Genomic DNA, 24,530 nt, shown 5'->3' with positions numbered 1-24,530 from the left:
CCCGCAGGACTCCTGCCAGGAATTCACAGCACTCCTGGAGGAAGGGAAGAAAGTTGCGAGGACCTCCCTCCAGGCCTCGCTGAATGCCGCCGGTTCGGCAGCTAGAATGGTCGCCCCTGGAAATGCCATGCAACATATATCATGGCTGCAAGTGTCAAGCCTGCCACCTGAACTTCAGCAAACTATACAAGACTTACCTTTTGATGGCCAGGGCCTGTTCTCGCAGAAGACGGACCCTAGGCTACAGAGTCTAAAAGACAATTGCGTAATTATGCGTTCGTGGGAATGCATATGCCACAGACTCAAAGACGGTCTTTCCAGCCCCAACCTCAGAGCCCTTGCCCCCTGCCTCGGCCAAGGCAAGACTTCACCAGAAGGCGAGGTCGTATCAATCGCAGACGTCAGTCTGGGCCTCAAGGGGGTAACAATTCCGGTCCCACCAAGCCACCAGCGGGACCCAAACCAAACTTTTGAGGGTGTGCCCGAGAGCAGTGTACTAATGGCCTCCCAGGTTCCTTTTCAGTTCTACAACCGCCTTGCCCCATTTCTCCCTGCGTGGTCCCAACTAACCTCAAACCATTGGGTCCTACGCACGGTGGAGTTTGGATACCATCTTCAGTTTATTTCAACCCCCCCTCCCAGTCCCCCTCCTTGTCCCTCTTCAGGGACCCCCCTCACGAGCAACTCCTTTTGCAGGAGGTTTGGAGGCTCCTTGCAATAGGAACTATAGAGGAGGTACCGGAGGAGTTAAGAGGCAAGGGGTTCTATTCCAGATATTTCCTAATCCCCAAGGCAAAAGGGGGCCTCCAGCCTAGCCTGGACCTGCGAGGACTGAACAAATACATGAAAAAGTTCAAGTTCCACATGGTATCCCTGGGAACCATGATCCCTTCCCTGGATCCCGGAGATTGGTACGCAACTCTCGACATGAAGGACGCATATTTCCACATTGCTATTTACCCCCCCACCCCCCCGCACAGACGGTATCTACGCTTTGTGGTGAGTCATCAACATTACCAGTTTACGGTCCTTCCCTTTGGCCTCTCCTCGGCCCCTCGGGTATTCACAAAGTGTATGGCGGTAATCGCCACCTCCCTCCACCGTCGTTGAATACATGTCTTTCCATACCTCGACGACTGGCTTATTCTAGGGACCTTCGAGGCACAGGTCACCGCTCATGTGAGCGTCATCAGGGACCTATTCACCCGTCTAGGCCTGATAATCAATTTGAAAAAATCCACTTTGGTGCCTATGCAGAGAATAGAATTCATAGGGGCCACGCTCGACTCCAGTCTTGCAACAGCCAGCTTGCCTCCACCTCGGTTTCAGGCTATAGTCTCCCTTGTACAAAGACTACAAAGCTTCCCAACAACCTCTGCCCGCACTTGCCTTGGCCTCCTCGGTCACATGGCTGCGTGCACTTTCGTCACAAAACATGCCAGACTGCGCATGCGTCCACTTCAAACTTGGCTCGCCTCAGTCTATCATCCTTGCAGGGACGCTATAGACATGATACTCATAGTTCAATCGAGCATTCTGGGCTCCCTCGACTGGTGGCTGAGGCCATCCCTGGTGTGTACGGGTCGACCGTTCCATCCACCGCAGCCCTCCACGTCCCTAACAGTGGACGCCTCGTCTCTCGGCTGGGGTGCTCACCTAAGGCACCTTCACACTCAAGGCCTTTGGTCCTCTCGGGAATTGGCTCTTCACATCAATGTCCGCAAACTGAGAGCGGTCCAACCGGCGTGCCAAACCTTCCAGCATCATCTGCAGGGCTGTTGTTGCAGTGTTCATAGACAACACGACGGCCATGTATTACATAAACAAGCAGGAGGGACACGATCCTCCCCCCTTTGTCAAGAGGCGATGCAACTGTGGGACTTCTGCATAGCCCACTCAATAGACCTGGTAACCTCCTTTCTCCCAGGAGTCCGGAACACTCTCGCGGATCACCTGAGCAGGTCCTTCCTGTCTCACGAGTGGTCCATCCATCCAGACATTCTCCATTCTGTATTCCGGAAGTGGGGCTTTCCCCAGATAGACCTCTTTGCCTCGCAAGAGAACAGGAAATGCCAGGTGTTCTGCTCCCTGCAGGGTCGCTCCCCAGGCTCCCTCTCGGACGCGTTCCTAATTCCCTGGAAAGGTCACCTATTTTATGCCTTCCCACCTTTTCCTCTCATCCACAGAGTTCTACTGAAACTCCGCAGGTACAGAGCCCAACTAATACTGATCGCTCCGGCATGGCCAAGACAGCACTGGTACAGCACTGCTCGACCACTCTCTGGCAGCCCCAATCCCTCTGCCGCTCTGCCCGGACCTCATAACGTAGGACTTCGGCAGGCTTCACCACCCGGACCTGCAATCCCTTCATCTGACAGCATGGCAGCTGTCTGGTTGAACCAATCTGAATTGCGTTGTTCCACCTCTGTGCAACAGGTGCTGCTGGGAAGCAGAAAGCCTTCCATGCGGGCAACATATCTCGCCAAGGGGAAGCGCTTCTCCCACTGGTGCGCCCGGCATGACTTTATTCCCGAAGGTGTATCAGTCCCCATTATCTTGCACTATTTATGGTCCCTTAAGGAGCAGGGCCTTGCGATCTCTTCTATAAGGGTGCATCTTGCAGCTATTTCCACCTTCTATCCTAGGGAAACTGGCAGTTCAATCTTCTCTCACCCCATAATTTCCAGATTCCTCAAGGGCTTGGAGCGGCTCTACTCTCAGGTCAAGCGCCCATCCCCTACTTGGGATCTCAACCTCGTATTAGCTAGGCTCATGGGCCCCCTCTTTGAGCCTTTAGCCACATGCTCGCTGCTGTACCTATCCTGGAAGACAGCCTTCCTCGTTGCTATCACCTCGGCTAGACAAGTATCGGAACTTCGCGCTTTGATTGTGGATCCTCCATATACGGTATTCCACAAGGACAAGGTACAACTGCGACCACACCTGGCATTCCTCCCTAAGGTGGTCTCTGTCTTCCACGTTAATCAAGACATCTTTCTACCAGTCTTTTTCCCGAAGCCGCACTCATCGTGCTGGGAACAACAGCTGCATACCCTGGATGTCCGCCGGGCTCTCGCCTTTTACATCCAGAGGACCAAACCTTTCAGACGTTCGCCTCCGCTATTTGTAGTGGTCGCAGAGTGCATGAAGGGCATGTCAGTCTCCCCCCAGCGGATCTCATCTTGGGTGACATCCTGTATCCGGACATGCTACGACTTGGCCCACATTCCAACTGGCCATCTCACCGCCCACTCTACTCGAGCTCAAGCCTTATCTACCGCTTTCCTGGCCCATGTTCCCATCCAGGAAATATGTCCCGTGGCTACCTAGTCTTCCATCCACACCTTTGCATCACACTATGCATTGGTCCAGCAGTCTAGAGACGATGCCGCCTTTGGCTCAGCGGTCTTACGTTCCGCATCGTCTCGCTCTGACCCCACCACCTAGCCAAGGCTTGGGAATCACCTAACTGAAATGGATATGAGCAAGCACTCGAAGAAGAAAAGACGGTTACTCACCTTTGTAACTGTATTGTTCTTCAAGATGTGTTGCTCATATCCATTCCAAACCCGCCCTCCTTCTCCACTGTCGGAGTAGCTGGCAAGAAGGAACTGAGGAGCAGAGGGGCCGTCAGGGGTATATATTTGGTACCATAGCGACGCCACTCCAGAGGGCGCCCTGCCGGCCCACTGAGTGTTGCTAGGGTAAAAATCTCCGAACGTGCACGCGGCGCGCGCACACCGAACTGGAATGGGTATGAGCAACACATCTCGAAGAACAACAGTTACAAAGGTGAGTAACCATCTTTTTATTTCTTCTGAGTTTCTCTCAGAGGCTGGAGCTGTTAGACACATCTGAAAAAAGGCTGGCAGAAGAGCTGGATAGTTCTGTCAGCATTAGCTTGGGGAATGGCATCCGTGCTTTTATGTAGAGCATGCACTGAGAACAAAGAACCCTTTTTGTCATTTGCAGCTCCAGAACAGCTTGCTGATGACTCGAGATAAGGATCCAAATTAACTTAACTAGACATGACTGCAGTTCTGGGTGTTAATACAGACGTATGAAATGGTGACGTGTAGAATACTAAATAGCCATTTCTAACCATCTTTCTTAGCAAACTCTTTAATGCGTAGCTGAGTGCGATGAATAACTTAGTGGAAATATTTATGTAATGCCATATTCTGTACATCAGGTAAAATATGTTAGACGTGCTTTTACACAAAGTGTTGCAGTACTTCCTTTGTGAAAAGCTGATAGCCTATTAGCGTAGCCAACAATGAGTCAGTGTCTTGCACTCCAAGAAATAATCTTACCTCAGTATTTAAAACGGAAAACATTTGTTCTAAACAGTTGCTGTCCAAAACCCTCAAGCAAATTGAAATGTCATCTGCAAGTGTCTGCTTGTTACGGCTACAAAATAAAATAAAATCAACAACCCCTCCCTCACAGACACACTGAACTGTAAGCTTTTCTTGCAAACTGCTGGCAAATTTAAATATCTTAATTTCTTTTGTTCTAGGATATCAGGCATGAAGCCAGTGACTTTCCATGTAAAGTGGCCAAACATCCCAGAAACAAAAACCGGAACAGGTACAGAGATGTCAGCCCCTGTAAGTATCCTTTCTTCACAATTATCTGTAACAGTCTGCTGACTTCTAAGAATTTGTCTCCAGAAGGCATTTGGTTGTATATTTTGAATGGATGGCTACACATCCATGACTGAAATCTTGTCATTAATATACTTAATGACATAAGATATATCACAATACACCATAGTATGGTATGTTATGGGATTACACTGCAGCAGTATGCAGTAGCTGCAGTATTCATGGACAGAAGTCTCTGCGGGAAAGCAGTTGTCTCATGGTCAAATCCCTGGGGACAGAGAAGAAGAATAGGTAGAATAGAACAAATGTTATCAATATTAAATGTACATTTATCCTCTCCATTACTGTAAATACACTTGTGTGTGTATATATCATGCTACCAGTTAATATAGGATGATTGTAGCTGTACAGAGACGGGAGAACTCTTTCCAACATAATATAATTGAAAGTTAGTTTGAGAGGAGAAAAGGAGGCAAAGAAACCAGGAAAGCTAGCATTTAACTTACTCACTTCAGAAACTCTGGTCTCCTTGTTTTCCTAATATATAAAGTTTAATTAACAGATATTCAACTCTCTAAGTCTGTTCTCCCTGCACAGAGTGGGTCATGATTAGGGCATCTGATTTTCAGTCTTAACTGATAAGCGCCGAGAAAACACCCTAATACAAAAAATGCAATCGGCATTTCTTGGATAAACACCAGAAATGGTTATTTGTATGCAGGAGCTTGTCTACACAGACTGCTAATGTGGATTACAAGGGTGTAAATACTAAAGGACACTAATTTCTTGCACAATAATTGGTCCTGCTGGTGTTCATTAGAGGTTCCCTAGTACACTTCAGTATATTGCTGTTTGAAAGAGTACTATGTTAAAATACACTAGGGAATATTGCAAAGAGATTACTTATTATAATATATACTGTAATGAGTAATGTATAGAAGGCCCCCAAAAACTCCAGCTTGGACATTTACAAAACTCAAATGATAAAATAAACCCTGAAAAATTAAATTATAATAAACCCAATAAACCAGAAACCCTAATCCTTATGCACCTTTGTGACTTCTTTCCCCTCATCCCAAGTGTGTATTATTTATGTCCTCCGTTCTGTGAGACAAGGTGGGTGAGGCAATATATTTTATTGGACCAGCTTCTGTTGGTGAGAGAGACAAGGTTTTGAGCTACACAGGGCTCTTCTTCAGGTCAGGGAAATGTATTCAGTGTCACAGCTACGTACAAGGTGGAGCAGGTTGTTTAGCATAAGTAGTTAACACTGCATAGAAGAAACGTAAAGAACAGTAGTGGTGTATGCTGCAATCATAGGATTTCTGTACTTATTGCAGCTGAACAAATATTTCCAGATAATAGCTAAAATTCAGTTGAGCCTTTCAAGAAATTCAGTAGGAACTATAATGTTGCACATAGCTTTGCTTACTGATCAGTTTCAAGAGTCTTATTTTTTTTTCTTGCTGACAATTGTTGATATTGTTTTACTTTTGATGGTATTACTTTCAGTAAGTTTGGTTTTTCCTGTAAAATGTGGAAATTCTTATGCATTGGGGGAATCATAAATACTGCAAGCTTTGGAAAGAACAGAAGTGCAGTAAAATAAGCATCAAGTAATGTTTGTTCAGTAAATGGGGTAGCTAGATTAGGGAAAATTTCAGTTGTATCTAGGACCTATAAGGAGTGATTAAGGTTTCCATTTGGTGATTATCTTGCTAATACAGGCAACTTTGTTCAAATTTATCTTTTATCCAGGTTTTAAGGAACTGATTTTGACCAAGACCTGCAAAAACATGCATACAGTTGTGTAATTAGTTTGTACATGCTAATTGTATGTACAAGCAGTAGCTTGATATATAAATCTGTGTGCATATTTATCCAGTTTGCATGTACAATTGTGATCATTGCATATGCAAAATACTCCATACTTTACAACTTTTTTTAATTGGGTCCTAATTGTGTTATAACAATAAAATTAGTACAAATTATTGTCTGTTCCCAGTACAGCAAGTACAAAGAACTTTTCATTCAGAAACAATCCTTAATTGTTTCTAAAAGAACAAAAAGTGAAATAGTAAGTTACATTTTTGGTCCTAGCATTTGATGAAATTGGCCATGGATCATAACATATGCATGAAGGCATTAACCTGTGTTTTCTGATTGTCTGTGCTACAGTTGACCACAGTCGAATTAAGCTAACCAAAGGTGACAATGACTATATCAATGCCAGCTTGATAAAAATGGAAGAGGCCCAAAGAAGCTACATCCTTACCCAGGTAACTACTGGAGAAAAAAAAAAAAAACCCTGCAAAACAGTTGATAGGGTAAAATGATTCTTTCTCAAACCAACACCTCCAAGAGCTTTTGTTAAACATGACTTTGCAAATATTGTATTGTCACTTGAACTGCACATCAGCCCTGGCTCTAATAGTTCATTCTGACTTTCTTGTGTTTTTAGCCTGTAACTTTTTATCCCCATCCACACTAGGAAAGTAGTGTGTATTGTAATACATTTTTAAATTTTGGCTCCACTGAAGTCTATTGGAATTTCACTATTGACTTTAATGGGACCAGGATTTGGCCTGACATGTTTTCCTAGACATTGACTCAATACAGTTTCCAGATCTGCCTTTGGGTTAAATGGAGGATCTTTCATTAGATAATAGTGCATCTCTCTTGCCACTTGAGAGACGGCATCCTCTAGATGCCAAACTTAAGTCTGTTGGACTCTAAACCCATCTCGTGGTAAATCCTGATTATCCGGATCTCTTGAGGGACATCTGAAACATCAGGGTAAGTAGAGTTTGGCAGGAAATGAAACTTGTATCTCAAATCCAAAATCCACATAGTAACATGTCCATGTTTTTAATAAATCAGACAGTAGGCACCCATACACAAAATATAAAATCTCACAAATTAACTTCACATTAATTTAGTTTTAACTTGAGAGTTCAGAAATTCCTCACAATTTAAGACTCCACCACTGTTGTTATACCTCAAACTAATTTCTATTTTTTATGCAAATACTTGGGACAGCCTGATTCATTAGGAAATGAAAAGCCAGGTGCTCTGACCATTCTCTTTCTAAAGAGTTTCATCAAGAGTTTGACAGGCTATATTTGCCAGTTTGCCATCCCTTTCGATAACTTGTCATGCTCCTTTACACAATAGTATTACAAGGAATATTAACTGTAGGTGCCTATATTCTTAAGTGTAGTACCAGTTAATATTCTGGTTTTGCAATATTTATATTTGAAATTGCATCCTGCATATACAGGCTATCCTTTTTGTATTCGTTTTTTAAATGAATGTTTCACTGATGAAACTGGAAAATTATAAGCTAAAGAACAGTGTAGAGAGGGATGTTCTGCTAGTGGTGCAAACCTTTATTAGCGCTATATTTGCGGGAGGATATCATAAGAACAGCCATACTGCGTCAGACCAAAGGTCCATCTAGTCAGTATCCTGTCTTCTTAACAGTGGCCAATGCCAGGTGCTTCGCAGAGGAATGAACAGAACAGGCAATCATCATGTGTTTGTTCAAAACACCACCAATTTTAAACAATCTAAATTAAGGTTTAGTTGAAGCAGCTGGCATGGTAAATATTGTTGAAGACCGTGGAATCTATAGAATGTTACTTACATAATCCTTGCCGGTCTTGAAAGAGAGTCTAAATATAGTTGAATGGATGAAATTTACCTCCGAGCATAGGGCTAGTGCAAAATCTATGCAGAAGTCCAATTAAGCCCTATTGTCAGTGCTGGCTCTGGGAATTTCACCCATTAAGACAGGTTCACACATATAGAAAATAATGCAAATCAAATACCAAGGTTTTGGAAGTGTATTGTGTAAACAGTTGATATTAAGCAGTCTATGACTGTTAAATTGAATTGGACTGAAACTGTATAAAGATGCACAAGGGATTTTCCTTTTGTCATCTGTATACTCATAGTTATAAAATATAGTTACACTTTTAAGACTATTAAAATCCTCCATCCTCAAATAGCAGCACATTCCTGATTGTGTTACTGTAGTGAAAGATCCTTCCTATAACTTTAATATAGCTGCCTCAATACAGCAATGTAGTTCTCCACTAGCTGAGGTTTAAAAGTGTGTAGTTTATCCACTGAGTAGACTATATCACCAACATACTATTTAGACGTAGTGAGGAGTCTCACCTCTTAGTTTAAACCTTCTTCAGATCAGGCTGTTGAGCTATTTTCTCTTTTAAGTTTAATTTAAAAATATAGAGGCAAAAAAAGTATAGAAAAACAGATTTAAGAGTTTTTTAATATAAAAAATAGCACCAATGAGTTACATTTCCTGTGAATCTAAACTTCAGCATCTTTGTATGTAATCAGACTGAATTATACCTTGCTAGCATGACTTGTTAGTTGCTAACTCTAAGCCTGTGCCAGAATTCTTGTTTGCCTTAATGTTGTTTAGACAATGAGATTTATGTTTCAGTTCCCTGGGAACAGTCATCTGTAATGCTTGTTTTAAAAAAAATAAAAAAATAAAAAAATCTATGCTTATTAGATGATGGTAAACTGGGATTAATATTTTTTAGCAGAAGTCAAGAGCTCTCAGAAAATCAGCACCAATCTGTAGTACTGAAGTCGATTTTTTTTTTTTAGAAAATGAGTTAATTAGGATCTGTGATGTCCTAGGAAATGAGGAAAAACAATTGTGGATACGGATCTACTTGTTTTATTATTCAAGGCAAGGAAGTAAGAGATAGCTTATATCAGTTCTAACCCAGTGTTTCTTTAATCAATTTAAAATGAGGCCGCTGAGAATCCAGTTATTCTTTTCAAGGACCATGCCACATTATTTTGTCTTTGAGCCATGTGAGAAATCACAGCTGCACAATTTTGTTAGTCTAGGTTATCAAAAAGCAAACAAAAAAACAACCACCTAAGAGGATGTGTGGTGGTAGTATATCTCCCCACTACATAGATTAACTAACAGAGAGATTAGAGGTAAAGGAAAATCTTGACACACAGAGAAGGTACTTTGAAAGTAGATAGCTTCGGGATCTAGTGAAGAGGACTACCCCTTAAAGAACAATTGATGGAGGAGCTATTAAGGAAGACTAATACATTTTGTTTAGTGTTTGAGCAGTCCAAAATAGTTAGCTTGTTATTTTGACTGACCATTGTTTGTCAGGCCACAGTCAGTAACTTTGGCACATTATTACTAGCAAATTACAGGTAATACAGAACATGTATTTACTGTCAATCACGGTGGACCCAGTTCTGCAAACTACTTACTCTTAAATCCCGTTGACTGGGTCAGAGTGAGATTATTTCCCCCATTAGATTTATTTTTTGCCCCCTCTGAGCAAATTCTCTGTTTTTTCACTCCCATTTCCCTTCTTGCAAATACTCTTCCTATTTTCTGTGGGGAAACTTAAGCTGGTGACTTCATAGTTGGAAAATAGAACTTAAAGCTATTGTATTTCAGATGCTTAAAATGAGAAGTTACTTGCATGCATTAGGCTGTAAAGTTAGGGTATAGTGCTCTAATCTATTTCCACAGAAAATGTTGCTTACTTTAGACGATTCTCTGTCTTTGCAGGGTCCTCTGCCAAATACTTGTGGTCACTTTTGGGAGATGGTTTGGGAACAGAAAAGCCGTGGTGTTGTCATGCTCAACAGAGTGATGGAAAAAGGATCAGTAAGTATATGAGTGTTTTTTAGCTGTGTGTATTTAAAAACAAATAAATAACCAAAACATAATGGTAGCAGAAAGATGCATGTACAGAATTTTGTCCAGCAAAGCATATCTAAGATTCAGAAGCTGAGTATCTGAAAGTGGATCTTGGTTAACGCTGAGGGATATGTGGAAATTATCCAGTTCAGAATAGCAGATTGTAATTTCTTCTGAATTGAGATAAACTAAGGGCAACTGGAGTTTTCCATCCAGGAACACTGGCTGGGTTTCTCTCTTCAGTCCTGCTGGTCTAGATGCTTATGTGTAGTTCCTCTTTGTTAATGGCTGGAGACTGGGGCCCTGATTCCCATTTATATTAGGAACTCTTTCGTTACTTTGGCACTATCCAGTGGCCTTAAAAGTAGTTGTAAGATCTTTGGGGCAGTACATTAATCTACATCTAAAGGCAGACAAAATATAAAGAAAGAAGAGCAATGTGTAAAGAAACCGATCAAGGTGGTGTTAGATAACTTCCTATTTCCAGGCTTCTTTCAAACTCTCCTGTTTCACTTCTCCTGATCTGCATATTTCCTATGTTGATCAATTCACCCCTGCCCCTTACGTACCTACATTTCCCCGTAGCTTGGGACAGGGAATGAGGGGAGTTAGACACAGGGAATGATCACTAGAAACCAATTAGTGAAATATCTGGAAATCCACCAACCATTTCTGTACGTATTGGCCATTTGTCCTCCTGTGCTGTAAAAGAGGTTCATCCCTTCTTGTAAGCAGGTGGGGGAGCACAGGCTCTACTAATAGCTCTTACCGCTTTTCATCCACTGCATGAGTGAGGAGGAGGGGTGGCTTAGCTCCATGGCAGGTAGTGGGGGACATCCATCCCTAGGCCCAGGACTTGTTCTGCAGCCATGGGCTCAGGAGAAGTTACCATAGTTTGCTTGTTAATGGAAGCTGCCATTACTGTGATCACAGTAGTGGGTCTGCCAATGGAGCGGATTTTGTTAAAAAGTAATTGAAGATTGAATAGAACTGTACACTGAGATTTTTTTAGTTCCTTTGCTGACTGTAAGGCCATTTCAGAGGAGGGTAAGTGGGCAAGTGGGCATGTTGTGTCCCCTAATGGAAAATAGTTGTGCAGTGAGCTGTGTTCTAACTCTGGCCTTGATTTGAGTTTTTTGCTTTTTTAGTAAAGGAAATAGTGAACTGTAACCTTCAATGGGGATTTGCAGTAATTCTGTTTTAATCATCCTTCCTCTCCAACCACACACTCTCAATCTCTTCTCTTTCTCTCTTCTCCCACCCCCTTTTACTTTGAACAAAGCAAAGAATTATCAAGATCCCCTAGGCCAGAGGACTAATAGTTCTCAACAACCAGCAGTGAGAGATTTTCAGTGGAACTCAGCAAAATGTTATTTGCAGAGCCATTTGGTGCAGAAATAAGACCTGAAGCTAACTGTTCTCTTCTAAGATAACTTTTAAAAAATTGCAGATGATTATAACGTATCCTTGCTTCATGTTGTCACCTGCTCAGTATTTTAACCAGTATTGGAAGCATTGTAGGCCTTGATAATATGTCCTGAGATTCCATCACTATCTACAAATGAAATGCCATTTGTAAAATGTTTGTCTAACTTCCCTGAGAGGTAAAATCCTCTTTGTCCCAACTCCCATTACACACATGACAGCTCTCTTGCATTTTATTACCATCCCATCATAATTTACTTTCCATTGGTAATAAACTATGTAATAACGAGTTTTCTTATTTCAACTTTGTTCCACTCCAAATTAAGGCCACTTTATTTACAATTTAATATAAGAAGCATTAGCCATGTGCAGTAATCCATTTCCTCTGCAAACAGAGATTTGGCACACTGATCAAAATCCTGTTTTGGAGGAGCTGTGTTAAATTCTGAAAAGTATCAGTTAAGTTGTTAGCATTCATAATATCCATATAGGTCTAGAGGTCAGAGACATTGTTGCAGACTTTATGTATACTTCTAACAAGATCCCTTGGTGTCATTTCCTCTTTGTACAGAGCAAAATGCAATACTTGTATTTTTGGCTGACTCATTTAAGTTTCTCGCATGTCAACAGTTTATTGGTGCAGACCTTCGGTTTCCTGGAAAATTATTACTGAGAAAATTACTATGTACAGTCAGAAGCTAGGTAGCAGGACTATTTGCAGACTCCTTTTTTAGCTCAATTAAAGTTTTGTAACTTTTAAACTGTGCCATATGGAATCACAATGATCTCAAGACTTTTTTACATTGGTGGGGAGTGAATGGATACCCCAAAATCTCATCTGACATTTTTTACTTCCAAATTAGTAATTCTGTAACTTTCTATATGTAGAATATTATGGATTCTATAAACAAGCTTTCACACTTACATTGTGCTGTCTTTCATTAACACTTATTTTCTAACAGTAATCTCCTCCCTTGAGATGTTCAGTCCAACTTCATCTTTTATGCCTGTTGGTTGCAAAGTGAAACTGCCTAAAATCATGATCTCTGAAGTTCTTCTGAGCCCCCAAGCTTTTAAATGTATAGGATCCAGTTGACTCTTTTCATACTATATGGACTGCTGATGCAGGGTCCAAATAAAAATATTGGGGTGCTTTTAACCAGATTCCAGGGAGGCTGTTCTGACTTACAGCAGCTTTGCACAGCCCCTGATCCCTCCCCAGCCCCGGCACACCCTTGTGCCCCAGGGGATGAGTAGAAGGGCTACATCCACCCTAAGCCACCGTTGTGTTCTGAAAATTTTCCAGGGGTGCAATGAGGGTCAGCCTCTGGGCCTTTGTGTGAAAGATACCAAGACGTGCTGAGGTAGTACTTGCATAATGTACTGGAAGCAGGAGGCCCTCCTGCAAGAACTAGCCTTTCTTTTTAGAAATGCATGTTTGAATTTATTGCAATATACTAGACCTCAGGACTCCTTAGTGCCACATGAATATATGTAATTAATAACTTAAAAATGCTGGATTAAGGAACACTACTCTTTCCTCACCTTTTAACATAGACCCAAGTGACTAGTGCTTGTCTTCTGCTTGCTTTTTTAGATAAAATGTGCCCAGTACTGGCCACAGAAAGAGGAGAAAGATATGCTCTTTGAGGATACAAACTTGAAGTTAACCTTAATTTCTGAAGATATAAAATCATATTACACCGTACGACAGCTAGAATTGGAAAACCTTACCGTAAGTATGGAAAGCACACCAGTCAGATAGTGTTGTCCTTGAATTCCCCGTCAATGAGCTGTATTTCCTCATCCTGGTGTGTAAAGGCTCCGAGTACAAAGAGACTGGATGTTGAAATTGGGTAACATGCCCATCCGTGACATAGGAGGTTCTCAATATGTTAGCATTGCTCTAGTCTGTGAATGCCAATGCAGTTTGCTCTAGACTGTACTGGTTGTGAGGATAAACACTTTTCAGCCTTTGATTTTCCCCATCAACATAGAAGTTAAACTCCAAGGTATAAAGAATCAATATGTATTAACATCTATGAGGTTAACTGTTGTAATTCAAAACATAATTTGAATGAATGGACATTGTATTGCAAAGTCTTCAGCATTATCTTATCTACAGTGACAGCTACTTTTAGGATATGCGTAGTTGCACACTGCAGTGAAAAGCAGGCTGCATCCAAACTGTATGTGAGTGTGGCAGTGAAAGAGGCTGGCTGGGGAGAGACAGCAGGGAGCTGCCAGAGCCTTTTCCCACTGTCACTCTTTCATTGCATTGTGGAAAGGCTCTGCCAGCAGGGAGGCAGTGGGCCACTACTCCACTAAAGACATCAGTGTAGATAGAGGAGGCACTGCTCTGGGAGGATAGAGCCCTGTAGAGGACATACCCAAAGGTTCTGGAGTGTCTTTATTCATCTAAGCAGTGCCCCACTACCTGCACTGCTGTTTTTACCCATGTTAGGGGGACACGCAGTGTAGGAACTCGCTGCCGCAAGTATAGACCTAGGCTTAGAGTCCATGTGGAGCGTTAGGGCAGTGTTACCTGTATAACATCTCTGTGTAAAAGTGCAGTACCTCTGTACAGGAATGTCTGTCTGGAATAATTACTCTTCCAAGCTCTTGGCCGTTACCAATTTGCTAATGAATATATACATGGAGCTTTTTAAAACCATCTTCTGAGAATAGACCTTCTCTTGGAATTTGTCTCCTTATCATCCCTCCTGCGCTGACTTAAATCTTCACCTTTTCACACTGAAAACCTTCAGCAAGGAAATCAGCAGTCTTCCTCTCTTAGGGCTTGTCTTCACTACCAGGTTAAATCGACCTAAGTTACGCTACTCCAGATATTGAATAACGTAGCTGGAGTCGGTGTAGCTTAGGTCGATTTACCCTGGTGTCTTCACTGTACTGCGTCGACAGGAGATGCTCTCTGGTTGACTTACCTGACTCTCCTTGGAGAGGTGGAGTACCGGGGTCGACCAGAGAGCGCTCTGCCGTCAATTTAGCAGGTCTTCACTAGACCCACGAAGTCGACACCCAGCAGCGTTAGTCCTGGATCCTGCAATGAGCTCTGCGCAGGTGGAACTCTGTGCCCACATGGAGCCCCACTGAGGCTCAAGCTCTTAGTTGCTAAAAGGGGACTCTCTGGAACCGTTTATTTTTGGCGGTGACCAAATAAAACAGTACAGTGGGGTACAGTGCAAAGCAATGCTGAGGATACACTGTGCACATGGATAAATACAGCAGAGAGGAGTCCTAGCAGAGTCATTCACAGCAGAGGGAGGGGCAGGCCACTGAAACTATGCTGGAGGAGATTGGCTAAAGGGGCAGCTGCAATGAGCATGTCTAATCGAAACTAACATCTGCATCTAGTGAAAATCAAAGTCCACAGAGCATCTCGAACCTGTGTTGGAGCAGGTGCAAGTGGACAGGTAGTGAACGCCAAATACATTTTAGTGACATGCTAATTTCAGTTCTACTTTGCTGTTTCCAGTTTGCCTTTTTAGTTAGCTTTTTAAAACCTAGTATTGCCTGTTATTGGGAGAGAATACTTATCCCCCGCACCTAATATCTATAATTTCTTGCCAGGAAGCTGAAAATAGGCCCATTGTCAGGTACAAATTTCACTAGCCAAACTATACTAGAAAGAACTCGGCAGTTGTCAGAAAAGCATCCCAGGTTACAGTGTCTGCAACAGACAAACTTCCAAAGCTTTGGTTCAAGATTTCAGGAGGCTGAGAGTATCAGTCTTAACACTCTTCTGAGATTGCTTTCAGCTTAGTAGAGGTTGTTGGTTGTGAAAGAAAAAACTGTGGTAATATAAGGTCTGTGCTTTGGACAAGTCCGAGCTGCTCTTGCAACTTGAGGTGCCTCATTTTCCAAAGAGTTCAGCCAGCCCATTTACTGGAAGGCTGTAGTGCCCATTTTATATGGGAATAAAATGTACATCTGAGCTATAAACTGTAAAATTACTCTGTATAATTTTAGTTTTATCTAGTGTCCTTCTTTCAAAACATCACAAGGCTTTTATGGTCAGAGAATTATCTGTAAATTATATAGGTTCTTAGACACACACAATACTTTACAAGCACATAGTGCTTTAGAATTGGATTCAGCAGCTCTTAAACGCTGAATGGGAGAACTTCATAGGAAAATGGATTGGGTTATATTAGAGGAAAGCAGCAAATGAGCAAGCAAGTATTCTTGCTGAGCGGTTAATAGAATGGTGAGTAGGATTTAGTCCATCATAAATTTAAAAGGAATCATTTTCAAGGTTAGATTTGAAAAGAGAAAGCAGCATGGCATGAATTCAATATGGAGCGGTACAAGTGAAATCCTGCCCCTTTCCTTATGAATTGTAGAATGTAGATGTGTATATTTTTGTAGTGTCAAGACTGATCTTGGAAATCCCTTTTAATGGAATATACTAGAAAAATTAGTCACTTACTAGGGATACAAATGTGATGAGTGGTATTCTTCCTCTGATTAGTATGTTATTGCAGACAGTAGCTGTGCTTGAATACTCGTATCTAGAGATTCTTATAGCTTGGAAACATTATATTTTACAGGCACAAGAAACTAGAGAAATTCTGCACTTTCACTATACCACATGGCCTGACTTTGGAGTCCCAGAATCTCCTGCTTCGTTCCTCAACTTCCTGTTCAAAGTGAGAGAGTCTGGCTCACTAAGTCCTGAGCACGGACCCATTGTGGTGCATTGCAGTGCAGGAATTGGAAGATCGGGAACTTTTTGTTTGGTTGATACATGTCTTCTACTGGTAAGAACCGCTTACTCTAGATAGGAATAAGGAGTGAGTTACAACTTTGTGTAGTTACTTCTGGGAATTCCTTATTTGAAGCCTGTGTGAGCCATGGCACCTTTCATGAATTGTGGTATAGTGACACACATTCCTCTGAGACATTTGTCTCTTACTCGACTTTTATATTTGTCTTTGGTAATATATTTTCATTTTAAAGCTAAAGCAAACTGAGCTTTGAATGGGCCATTGTGGGAGTATGAAAGAAAACTATCACTGGTTCCAGCTGGAGTGACTCGCAAAGTTAGGCTTTGTCTTCCCTGCTAAGAGAAGTGGTCCTTGCCCAATTTACCTTGCGGTAAAACTAAAGTGCCTGGTCTTTACTGTTTGTTTTTTACTTTGGGGATAGCTCATATGTATTATTATCCTGAGGTAAAACTGCATCTTTTGTTAAGCAGCGAAGGCCTGATAGAAGGTCCCACATGTTACCTTCATCCCCATACTCGTTAACATGGGAACAGTTTGAAGCCTAATGTGTTTCAACGCAACTCATTTGTTGCATAGAGTGTGTATCTGTGTAAAGCAAATTTCAAATCTTTACCTTCAGATGGACAAAAGGAAAGATCCTTCTTCTGTGGACATTAAGCAAGTTCTCTTAGAAATGAGAAAGTACAGAATGGGGCTTATACAGACAGCAGATCAACTTCGTTTCTCTTACTTGGCTGTTATTGAAGGAGCAAAATTTATTATGGGAGATGCTTCGGTGCAGGTGAGTATTGAATGCATATCATTTGTACAGAGAGAAGCGGGGTGAGTTGGGCCAATAAAATATATGACATCCCCTACCTTGTGTCTCTCGTATTCTGGGATTGATGCAGCTACAATACAGCATACGACAATATCAAGATTAAGATCCACAAACCTCATAATTGCATGTAGCTAGGCAAATGTTATGAGGGAAGTTAGTATGGTTGAATAAGGTTAAGAGGGCTGAATGAATCATTAAACTACATACTATCCTTGACATGAGCAGTGTAAAATAACTTTAGTGCACAATGCTCTTGGATCTAATGCATTGTTTTACACACGTTGATGTGTTTGTACAAGTACAAATAGCCCACAGTAGCTGCCGTCATGTGGAAAATTCTCCTTGTGACCCTATGGGAAACAGTTGGGAGATAGCCATTGCTGTGTGAGCCTCATGATGCTGTTTTGCTGTCTTCTATTTAGGCCCTTTACAATTTTCCAACATGCTGTAGATTCTTCCAGTGTTGTCTCCTTTGAAGTATGCATGTTTAAGTTATTGCTAAATAACACTACAGCACAAAATGGGATTCATGTTGCTACTTAAAGAGTCTTTTCAAGCACAAAATTAAATCTCCAGTTAATGTTTCCCATGTGTGTGGTTGGGCTGTGGGTATACTGTTCAGTTGGGGGGGGGGGGGGAGGGAGAGGTGAATGCATCTGAACAGTGACCCTGAAAGTAAAACAATGACTAATGTGTAAAGCCTCTGCCATGTTAATGTTAGAATTACAGTGGTTTTAATATAAAACATTATAATATAGCAGAGCTTAATAGGCACTTTCTTCTGTGTAGGAGCAGTGGAAAGAGCTTTCCAATGAAGACCTGGAGCCTCCACCAGAACATACTCCCCCACCCCCAAGGCCACCAAAGCGAACGTCAGAAATGCACAATGGTCGGATGCACGAACACACCGAGTTTTTCCCTAACCACCAGGTGGTAGAGGAAGAGATCAGATGTATAGTCAGCGCTGTGGAGGAGACAGTACCTGATGGCACATTTGTGCAGCTGGGTACAGACAGGTAATTCAGTCAAGTTGTTTGTGTTGATGTTTTTGACTGTTCCAGGAAATCCTGCTGTAGATTCACAGCTGTATGTAGAAAGTTCCCTTGTTTGAGCCACTTAGCACCACCTATAAAGCGTGGTGGACAGAACTTGATGCTTTTTGTGTAACAATGCTGCTAGAATAGGATTATAGCCCTTTATTTCCAAAGGCCCACGTGCTTTGTTTAGGTGAGATGTGAAAAGGATACGAGAGTGACCTGACAGCTCTTGCTAGGCTATGATGGAGGAGGCACAATGACTGCATGGTTTAGCGTCACATGTAGGTGCACAAGGGGTTTGGTTATACAGGGTTCTTTTACATGTTAGGTGGATTGTCAGGCCTTTGGCTTGAAGCTAAGCCAGCTAGCTTCAGCCACCCCAATCAGTGCAGGTATCTGTTGCTCCACATACTTTATCAGAGAGATCCTGCAACATTTGAAAATGTCCTTTTAAGTCAGTTCAGTACTGATATTAGAACATAGGAATGGACAGTTTTCATTCAATATCAAAACACTTCTTTACCTTAAAGATGCGGTTCATCCTTTATTTAAATTTTTTTTTTTTTTAAATCTACAGTTCTCTTGTCATATGCATCTTTCATGCTGGGGAACTATTTTTGCTTTCTACTACAGGTCAAATCAATTATGACCTTTTAAAAAAAAAAAATTCTTCAGCAGAAAATTTATTCTCCCTTTCAGTCTAGCTAGACCAAAGTGTTTGGCCTAAAGAATAAACCTGTAACTCGGGGGGTGGGGAAATTAAGGGTTGTTTGTGTTTTAACCACCAGATGTCACTGCTGTTCTACAAATCTGAAATATAGTATGCTATGTTACAGCAGATTCCAGTAGATTCTTCTGTAACAATCCTTAGTTTGTGATGTACTGGATATTGATCTATTTCTGACAGTCTGTCCAAAATAGCCAACTAAAAACCCCTTCTGGGGGGAAAGGGCAAGGGGACATCAGAAGTCACCAGGAGAACAGTTGAGGGGAGAATTCCGAGGGTATCTCAGGCAAATGAAACAAATGATCACACCTGGGACACACCCAGTTTTGCAAGGGAATGCTAGGAATAGGCACATCTAACTTTCAACATTTCCTACAAAGTTCTGGAGATATTCTTTGTCAAATAAAGTTGGGAAACTTAATGCTGTAAGCCACTCCGCCTTGTGAAACTGGCTGGGGAGTGACCCTAAGAGCTGTAAGTATTGACACGAAATGAGGCACGTTCAGTAGTTCTTTCCGTCACCTTAAGCTGGTCTCCATAATTTTTTATCATTATTGCTCTTTATAAAAGGACATGCTTGCCCAGTAGCATCCCCTGCTGATAACCCATGTGGGAGTCAGTGTGATGCCAGAGGATGGAATTTCTGGTTATTTTTTGAGTTGCCTTTAAAAAAAAAAAAAAAAAAAAAATCTAGGAAACAAGCACAAAATTAAATATATAATTGAAACAACAAGTTTAAGGGTATAGAAAAATAGTATGTGATCTTGTAATTATACTGTATCCGAATGCATACACACAAGGGGGCCAAATTAAGATTACACAAGCAAACTTAATTCTGGCATGTCTTCACTTTTGAGTGCTTGATTTTGCAGCCTTAATTTAGGGGTGTGTTTTGTGTATAATTATACAGAGCTCCATCCCTACTGTCTTGCTCCAACGCTTGCGCATGCTTTGGTGATAACACGTTCAGCGTTTTGGTGCAATTAGCATTTGTGTGTTTTTATGGGCACAGAATAGTTTTGAATATATTCACTGTCAGGAATTCCTGTTTGTAAGGGTGATTGCCGATGTGTGGCCTTGAAGTGGAGAGTCTGAACTGGGTAAATGCTTGAGCACCATCAGGGATATGGAATCAACTTGGGATAAGAAGCAACTTGTTTACTAGCAACACCCAGCTGATCAGGGCAATAAATATCAGCTTAAACCTCTAATTGAAAGCCCCAACTATAAAAGGATACATCTTGTGCATCAGGGGTAAAATCTCTTGGTGACAACTGATCTACAGCTTCATCTGTAAGTGTCGGTGAGGTGTCTCTGGATTGGGCCTCTGTCCACACACCTTCCCCCTTGGAAGAATACTATACTGAATATTTATCTCTTCATCCCTCAGCACTAGTCAAGACACTGAACTGAGGAGGAGGACTGGTGAAAATCTGTGTGCCTCACCTCACAAAGAAGAGCCAGTGAAGTCAGAAAACGCAGAAGAGGATGATGAGAACATGACCACAACTTGGAAGCCATTTCTAGTGAATATCTGCGTGTTCACTGTCCTCACAGCAGGTGCTTACCTTTGTTACAGGGTATGTTTTCATTGATGGACATGTCTGCAAGATAGAGTATGCAGAGAACAACAACAGTTTGACCAGTGTATAATCCGCTTCTATGAAAGAAATCTAATTGAGGCATCTGAGCCTTGTCTCAGTGGAAATATACCTTAGATTGAAAGGCTGGAACTTTTGGTTAGGGCTTAAAGAGAGAATTGATGCACTAGGGTTTAATTTAGCCCTGTGGTCCCAAGAACATAATATTCTAATCTCAGGGCCTTAAAATATTCAGGAGTAAGCAGAGAAAATGCCAAATAAGTCTTTTTTTTTCTTTTTTTTCTTTTTTATGGAATAATAGAATTACAACACATTGTTGTTTTTAGCCTTTTTTAAAAGCCAGTTCTTTTTCTTTGTGTTACTTCAGAAAGAAACTAGGCACAAGTGAAACTTGCTTGTACTCTCCAAGTGTTGTAACCAAATACATGATTTATATTATTACTGAGTTCCCAAAAAGAGAGAGAATCCACATATCTGAAGAATGTAAACTTTTTGGAAGGGGGAGGCTCTTTTTTTGTCTCACTTCATCTATTAAAGACTGAGTTGTGGGCAGTGCCTGTGGTATAGATATATTTAATCATGGCATAACTGTTCTTAACTAGCTTCTTGTTTTACATATCTTTATAAAAACAGGCTTCTGCATTTGCTCAGGGTATCCCAACATGTCAAACATTGTTTAAGGGGGAAAAAATTGTACTTCCCCATTGACTTTTTTTTTGTTGCACTCTACTTGCACCTATGCCTACTTACATTGTACCAATCTCTGTAAAGTTGTTTTTACCTTTATATTCTGGGATGTGGGGGAGGAGGGAAGCAGGAAGGGAAATTCAACCAAAACATGTCCACCAGCATTTTACAGCTGTTCAGCTGGCGTTGAGAAGGACCAGTTTTTAAACTTCATCATTTGGAATGTAAAAATGCAGTTTCACTCTAAATCTGCCTTGTACGGAGTAATGTGCTTTGTGCACAAACCAGAGGGAGGAGAAGCATACTCAAGGGTGATGTGGGAAACTATCTGGAAAGCATTTCAATATATCCAGAGCAATTAATGCCATGGCAGCTTCCTTAACAACTTAAAAGATCAACAGAAGACATGTTGGTCTTTGAACATACCAGTTGGCTTATCATGATGCAAGCGATTGTGTAATTTTTTTTAGTAAAGATTTCGATATTGACTTTAGTTTGGTTTGAAATTATGTTGTTAAATGATTACTGGGGTAGAAGGGCATAAGTGCCTGAGGCCTGGCAGCTCTGCAGATATGGGTGTTCCTATCTTAGCTTAAAGTGAGAAAAGAGCTGCGTGGTGTAGAGTAAAAATTAGGACAAAACAACCAAACAGTGGTGACACAACTTGGCTCAGTTGGTTGTGCCGACTCGAGAGGCCCAGGCCTTGAATAGTGTTAGGAGTGCATTAGCAGAGCTGTGACTGGAAGCTTGCATTGCACTAAACCGAATTCTCATCAATGCTGTTAGTCTTTTCCTTTCATGAGTACGAAATTCATACATTTTAAACAATAATAGAGAAAATCTTTGCTCGGAGGGCAGAGATTAGAAGCAAATTTGCTACTTAAAGCAGTAGTGGTGATAACTAAACTATGATGACTGATCTGCAGATGTTACTAATCAGTGCTTTTTAAATGCATTCTAGTTGTGTAGCACTTAACCACTGTTCTCAGTGTAAACATCTTTATGGAGTATATTGTGTAACAGTCCTTTCACTCCATATTTATTTTTTTCAAAGCTGCCAGTAGCTCTTGCTCTTTCCTTAAATCCATAAGGTGTTGACTTGGGGTTGGAAGGGTTGTGTTTATTTGTTTTGGAGTTTAACTGTTAAGCTTGCATCAAGGGCTTCTCAAAAGTACAATAATAAATAAATCCTCAGGTAGTACTGGGAATTAAAATTTTACCTGTGAGACTGTTGGTCAGACCAGTACTTGAAAGGGGGAATATTGTAAGCAGTCAGTATTTAGTATATTATTGGAAACATGAAAAATTGAGTATAGAAAATGATAATATATAATGGATCATTTGTGTATTTAAGATACAGTATGTGATTGCTTTGTTCCCATTATTCTCTCCAACTGGTAGAATATTGTTGTAGGGCAACATTTGTACCCCCTTTGTATTAGAATGCATGTAAAGTCTTCTAGTGTCCTGATTAAATATCATGTGCTTGAAAGATGAAAAAACTTATACTTCTGCTTACTGATGTGCCCAGATAATATTTGCATGATCTGATCATTTAAGTGGCTGTGGTTCAAAGGGTGTTGCTGAAAGTGTCTTCATTCAGCGATACATTGATTTGGTGTGTTATCAGGTAACATGTACTTGCCTAATATTTGGCACGATTTTCTATTGAATTTCTGCATACTCAATGTAACCCAGTTGTTTAGCATCGTTCATTTCAGCTGAGTAAGTATAATACAAACATTCCAAAGTGTGTATTAAGCCATATTCACACCTCACCTCCAGTCAATTTTGGCAGCAAATATCTCAACAATTTCAGAATCACTTGCTGTGCTGCATTCAGAAACTTGCACTTGGGGAAACTCTGCTTTTGGAAAGGTCACCAATAAAGCAAGGTTTCAAGTGAGTGTTTTGTGCTATTGAGCCCTAATTGATCTCTAGAAACAGACTGGTGAAATAAACGAGTGGCCCATGAACTGAATGGGTCTTGCAGTATTTCTCTCGATTTGGACAAATATAAAAGTTGGGGTTGATGAAAGCATAGCATCCCTCCTTAGAATCCACAGTTGTACTGTACTTGCAATCTTTTCCACAAAGAAAAACTTAAACACATTTCGCTATACAGAGAGAGAGCCACTCTAGCTAACATGCCCCTTTCTCCCAGCTAACTTCACTACTTGGCTTTCATCTGTTTAAAGTCAAGGAGGCCTTGTACTGTAGTGGGAACATACAGTGGAATGCCCTGTAAGCCGTGAGGTGTGTGTATAAGGCTTATAATGCTAAACTGTAAGCATTTTGTTTTGATGTCCTGTATATGTATGTAGTAGTTTGGGTGTGTGTATATACAGTAGTGTTTCAAAGTGGGTGTATTGATTAACCTGTTCTTGGAAAAATGGACAAATATCCATGTTAGAAAATTAGCTGCTCTGCTATATGCCTTAAGCAAATATTTACTCATCAGGTCTTTCTTTTTTACAGATTGCCATAGAATAAACTTTTTTTTAAAAAAAAATATAAAAAAAATAAAAAACAAAAGCTAAATGTTTTGGTATAATACATTTTCAGGTATCTTGTCTTTTGTGTAAGGCGCTGCAATGACCTCACAGTTTTCAGTAACTGTACAGTTTTTCAATTTCCCATACAAGTTTTCAGTTCTCGTTTTAGTTGCAACAATAAAAAATTTTTAAAGAATGGATGTATGAGTCTTTCCACTTCCTGTTTTATCACAGAGGTAGAGATGGTTTAAAGTCACTAATAAATTTAGACCCTTGGGTTATCAACAAGATTTTACCTCCTACTGATTATTTTGTGATTTCTCACATTAATAGAAAATGTTAAGAATATTTCCACTAGTGCAGAAAACTTGCTTTCAGGTCAATAACTAGCTGTCTGCTATAAAATAAAATGCATTTTCACTACACGTCGGCCTGCTCATAGATGTTCAACTGAGTTTAAATACGTAGTATTTGGTTCGTATCAGTAAACTCTGAGGTGCAACCTGCAATATTAAAGATCTCTAAAGCACTGTAATTGTTTTTACAACAGTTTACCAGCTGTGGATTGATTTGCTAAATTTCTTCTTCAGGATGGGACTATATGCTGCAGCAGTCTGTACAACAAGGATTGCTGCAGATGTAAATATGACATCTCTCAGGTGCTTTC

At 41.0% G+C, this 24,530-nt stretch overlaps 1 protein-coding gene across 3 annotated transcripts in view; it reads left to right on the top strand.

Moving 5' to 3' along the window:
• PTPN1 (protein tyrosine phosphatase non-receptor type 1) overlaps positions 1–24,063 on the top strand; it is a 63,994-nt gene extending 39,931 nt beyond the window's left edge. For all 3 annotated transcript variants that reach the window (XM_030532781.1, XM_030532782.1, XM_030532783.1), the window contains 8 exons: positions 4,520–4,610; positions 6,786–6,886; positions 10,192–10,290; positions 13,346–13,483; positions 16,320–16,529; positions 17,116–17,277; positions 18,106–18,332; positions 20,471–24,063. In XM_030532781.1, the coding sequence (XP_030388641.1) occupies positions 4,520–4,610; positions 6,786–6,886; positions 10,192–10,290; positions 13,346–13,483; positions 16,320–16,529; positions 17,116–17,277; positions 18,106–18,332; positions 20,471–20,675 (1,233 nt within the window). In that variant the 3' untranslated portion in view covers positions 20,676–24,063. The remainder of the gene's footprint in view (positions 1–4,519; positions 4,611–6,785; positions 6,887–10,191; positions 10,291–13,345; positions 13,484–16,319; positions 16,530–17,115; positions 17,278–18,105; positions 18,333–20,470) is intronic.
• Positions 24,064–24,530: the final 467 nt, after the last annotated feature.

Source organism: Gopherus evgoodei, chromosome 14, assembly GCF_007399415.2.
Source record: "Gopherus evgoodei ecotype Sinaloan lineage chromosome 14, rGopEvg1_v1.p, whole genome shotgun sequence".
NCBI classification, from domain to species: Eukaryota; Metazoa; Chordata; order Testudines; family Testudinidae; genus Gopherus; species Gopherus evgoodei.
Note: the sequence above shows the minus strand (reverse complement) of the source record. Positions and strands in the feature narration are given on the sequence as shown.